The sequence below is a fragment of the Humulus lupulus genome, chromosome X (genome assembly GCF_963169125.1).
Source record: "Humulus lupulus chromosome X, drHumLupu1.1, whole genome shotgun sequence".
In the NCBI taxonomy this organism is placed as follows: Eukaryota; Viridiplantae; Streptophyta; class Magnoliopsida; order Rosales; family Cannabaceae; genus Humulus; species Humulus lupulus.
In genome coordinates this window covers 68,404,699-68,409,396 of record NC_084802.1, presented here as the reverse complement: position 1 = coordinate 68,409,396, position 4,698 = coordinate 68,404,699, and the positions used below count along the sequence as shown (strand labels likewise).

General features: G+C 34.8%; 1 protein-coding gene across 1 annotated transcript; it reads left to right on the top strand.

Annotated features, from left to right (window-relative positions):
• Positions 1–3,487: 3,487 nt before the first annotated feature.
• On the top strand, positions 3,488–4,467 carry LOC133805090 (uncharacterized). Its single transcript, XM_062243194.1, has 3 exons — positions 3,488–3,511; positions 3,603–4,245; positions 4,369–4,467. Exon 2 carries the CDS (start codon positions 3,702–3,704, stop codon positions 4,242–4,244), a length of 543 nt encoding a protein of 180 aa, XP_062099178.1. The 5' UTR covers positions 3,488–3,511; positions 3,603–3,701; the 3' UTR covers position 4,245; positions 4,369–4,467.
• The last annotated feature ends 231 nt before the right edge of the window (positions 4,468–4,698 follow it).

Here is a 4,698-nt window from a genome sequence, read left to right as displayed (position 1 = left end):
TATTAGATATTTAGTGATATTTGTTTAGTAATGTTTAAGATATTAATTAATTTAATTTCATAGGTTGTGATTTTTGTGGTGAGATTTTAGAGAGTATTTTGCATCAAAATTCCTATATCAATCACACATTTGAGGTAATTAAGTTTCTAAAATTACAATAATATGATATATATTGATAGATATTTAGTGATGTTTTATTTATTATTTATTAATTTAATTTTATTGGTTTGTGGATTTAATAGCGAATTTGATTACTAAGTGAAGTAATTTTGCTAGCTTTTGGATTAAAGATTGCAAGAGGTACATATATATTCTCTTACTTCTACTTTTAATATTATTAAACAAATGTTAGAGGAGTTTGAATATCTTAAATATTCATCCATAGTGAAGTAGGTTCTGAGATTAAAATTGTGTGCTGCGGTGATAACGGAAGGTTGAGAACTTGTGTGTATTAGTGAAGTAGGTTCTGATAAATTTTACTGTGTGCTGCGGAGCTATAAGGAATAAACTTATTGTGTGTTGTTTGAATTGTTTGTTTTGCTATTCACATGCAGATGATTAGGTCACTATTATAGGGGAAATGCTGCCCGATTTTATCTAGGATAATAAACAATTAGTTTTATATAGACATTCTATAAGGAAGAAACTTATTGTATGTTGTTTGAATTGTTTGTTTTGATATTCACATGCAGATGGTTAGGTCACTATTATAGGGGAAATGCTGCCCGATTTTATCTAGGATAATAAAAAATTAGTTTTATATAGACATACAACTTTATCACGTGCTTATTTAGTGTTGTTTCTTTTCTTTTCCATAGACATAGGAGAATATATGGATAAACAGTGGATGTCAGCGAATAGGTTATCTGCGGAATTTAGGAACGGGGTCGATTTGTTCTTAAGGTTTTGTTCGAAAAATGTGAAAGACCCAAATTTTACTTATTGTCCATGTCTTAAGTGTGGAAATGTTAAAAAGATGGATCTTAAAAAGATTAAAGAACACTTATATTTCAATGGGATCGACAAGAGTTACACAATTTGGTATTACCATGGGGAGATAGCTCCGATTGCTCCAACTCTGCCAAGTAGACCAAAAGGAGTGAGGAGGAATATAGTGGAGGAGAACTGGGATCCATTAGATGAAATGATTGACGACGCACATTATGGATCAGGAGTAGACCCAAATAAGTTTGAGACAGTCCTTAATGATGCCGAGAAACCAATTTACCCTGGTTGTACAAGATTTACAAAATTATCTGCACTTCTTAGGTTGTACAATCTAAAAGCTAAACATGGCTGGAGTGATAAAAGCATTACTGAGTTATTTGGTTTCTTGAAGGAGTTATTGCCTGAAGTTAATGAAATTCCAATTTCATTTTATGAGGCAAAGAAGACATTATGCTCATTAGGCATGCAGTACGAAAAAATTCATGCATGTCCTAATGATTGCATATTGTATCGAAATAGTTTTGCAGACGCAAAATCGTGTCCTACTTGTGGTGAGTCACGATGGCAAAAGAAAAGAAATGGTGACGATGTCAAGGAAGGAGTACCTGCCAAAGTTTTGTGGTACCTTCCGCCAATTCCTCGTTTCATCCGATTGTTTAGAAATGCCGAACATGCTAAAAGTTTGTCGTCGCATGCTAATGAAAGAATAAAGGATGGTAAATTAAGACATCCAGCTGACACCCTTGCTTGGAAGAGAGTTGATTTGAAGTGGCCTTCTTTTGGAAATGAATCTCGTAATATTCGTCTAGGTCTTTCGACTGATGGGTTTAATCCACACGCATCCCTTAGCAGTAAGTATAGTTGTTGGCCTGTTATGCTTGTTATTTACAATCTACCCCCATGGTTGTGTATGAAGAGAAAGTTTACGATTTTGACCTTGTTGATATCAGGACCTAAACAACCTGGTAATGATATTGACGTCTATCTAGCTCCTCTTATAGATGACTTGAAAACTTTGTGGGATGAAGGGGTTAAGGTTTATGATGCATATAGGCAGGAAGAATTTAATCTTAGAGCGGTCTTATTGTGGACAATTAATGACTTTCCTGCTTATGGAAATTTATCTGGGTTTAGCGTGAAAGGATATAAAGCTTGCCCCGTTTGTCAAGAAAAAACATGTTCTGAATACTTGAAACACTCTCGGAAAATATTTTATATGGGACATAGGAAGTTCTTGCCTAATACGCATAAACTTCGGACTTGGAAGAAGGCATTCAATGGTAAACAAGAGTTTGAAGAGGCTCCTGAGCCATTGAATGGGATCCAAGTACTTGAGAAGATGTCTAAAATTGTGTTCAAGTTAGGGAAGCCCAAAGTTCGTACACCTACAAAGATGAAACGTAGTCGCAAGGCCAAGGTTGTGGAAGAGCCAAAAGGGTGTTATAAAAAGAAATCTGTTTTCTTTGAACTTGAATATTGGCCTTTCTTACTTATACGTCATAATTTAGATGTTATGCACATAGAGAAAAATGTATGTGATAGTTTGATTGGCACTTTGTTGAATATTCCTGGGAAAACTAAGGATGGAATTAAGGCTAGACAAGACTTGGTTGCAATGGGTATAAGGGATGAATTGACTCCAAAACCAGATAAGAGACGAACATATTTACCTCCTGCAGCTTACACTCTTACTAAAGAGGAAAGAATGGAAATTTGCAGATGTTTGTTTAATATAAAAGTTCCAGACGGATATTCCTGAAATATAAGGTCATTGGTAGACATGAAAAGTTGTATTCTGACTGGCATGAAATCTCACGATTGTCATATTCTAATGCAACATTTGCTACCAGTGGCCATTCGATCTGTGTTGCCTAGGAGAGTTCGAGATGTAATCACAAGGTTATGCTTGTTTTTCAAGTCACTGTGTTGTAAGGTGATTGATCCGCTAAAGTTACCTAAGTTAAGAGATGAAATTGTTGAGGTATTGTGTGAGTTGGAGAAATATTTCCCGCCGGCATTTTTTGATATAATGATCCATTTGACAGTTCACTTGGTTAGAGAACTAAGATATTGTGGCCCAGTTTATTTAAGATGGATGTATCCATTTGAGCGATATATGAAGATTCTTAAGGGGTATGTTAGGAATAGAAGTCGGCCGGAAGGATGCATCGTCGAATGTTATATTGCAGAAGAGGCAGTTGAATTTTGTTCTGAATACATGACTGGTGTACAGAAAATTGGGTTAAATGATGTTGAAAATGTTGAGATTCAGAGTCGTCGTGGTAGCGTTGTATGCACAGTAAGTCGAGATCTTCTAGATGAAGCGCATCGTCTTGTGTTGCAGAATATAAATGAAATTCAACCTTATATCGAGTGAGTTATACTCATATAATACATTAAGTTTAAGTTGTGTAATTTCGTATATTCAATTGTTTAACAACATATTTATAATTGAAGGGAACATTTTAATTGGATAAAGACCAAATTTCCATCCAAGTCAAGGAACTCAAAATGGTTACAAGACGCACATTATCGAACTTTTAGTAGTTGGATAGAACAAAAGGTAAATTGTGTTGATTATTGAAAGTTGTCATTAATTAGTACTTAATTACAAGGTGACATTTTTCGTTGTTTTTGGTATGTTGATTTGATAGGTTGTGTCAGAATTACAAAACACATCAAATAAGGTTTCAGACATTGTTAAGTGGATTTCTCGAGGACCTTCAGTTAATGTCATCAAGTTTTCATCATACATGATTAACGGTACTCTATTTAACACTAGGGAGCGCGATAACAACAGAAACACACAAAACAGTGGTGTTAGCCTTGTTGCTAAAACTGTGCAAGTCTCTAGTGCAAAAGATAAAAATCCAGTTGAATGTGATATGACTTTTTATGGAGTAGTTAATGAAATTTGGGAGTTAGATTATATCACAACTCGAGTACCTGTTTTCTTTTGTGATTGGGTGAAAAGTGACAGCGGCATAATATATGAAGATTTTGGTTTCACATTAGTTAATCTAAATCGAATTGGGCACAAATCTGATCGATTTATATTAGCTTCACAAGCGAAACAAGTATTTTATGTGAATGATCCTTCAGACAACCAATGGTCAATTGTTCTTCCAACGCAAACAAGAGAATGGAACATTAAAGATGGTGATTTACATGATATACCTCTCGGAGAAGAACTTGTCACATTCACCGCAATAGAAGATAATGACGAAGTTGATGATGATTGTATTTGTTTCCGTGAAAATGGTGAAGGATTGTGGGTTGATGATAATGGGTCTTGAGGTACCATTTAATAGGTTTCATATGTTTATGATATGTGAAATTCTTAGTTGTTATCACAATGTGTTTCATCTTTTGATTATGAGTGTCCAAAATTGTTATAATAATGATATTTATGTTTCACAGATGGAGGCTGATCCTTTTGGTGGTAGTTCTGATGAGGGAGAGCAACGCCCTAATTCTCAGTCAGTGGAGCAAGAAAATAAATCTGTGAGAGGACGTACATGGATGTCTAGAAACACCAAAAAAAGGAGTGAAGGACATCTTACTCCTGTTGAATACAATGAGTATGGTCAGCTAGTGGGTGGATCTAGAAGTAATGTTTCATCACAGCTTGGATCAGTTGTTCGAGCAACTGTGTCCATCAACATTAACAGTTGGAAAGATGTTAGTGTGGTGGATAAAAATAAAATATGGGACACAATGAAGGTATATTTTTATTAATTATATTTCATT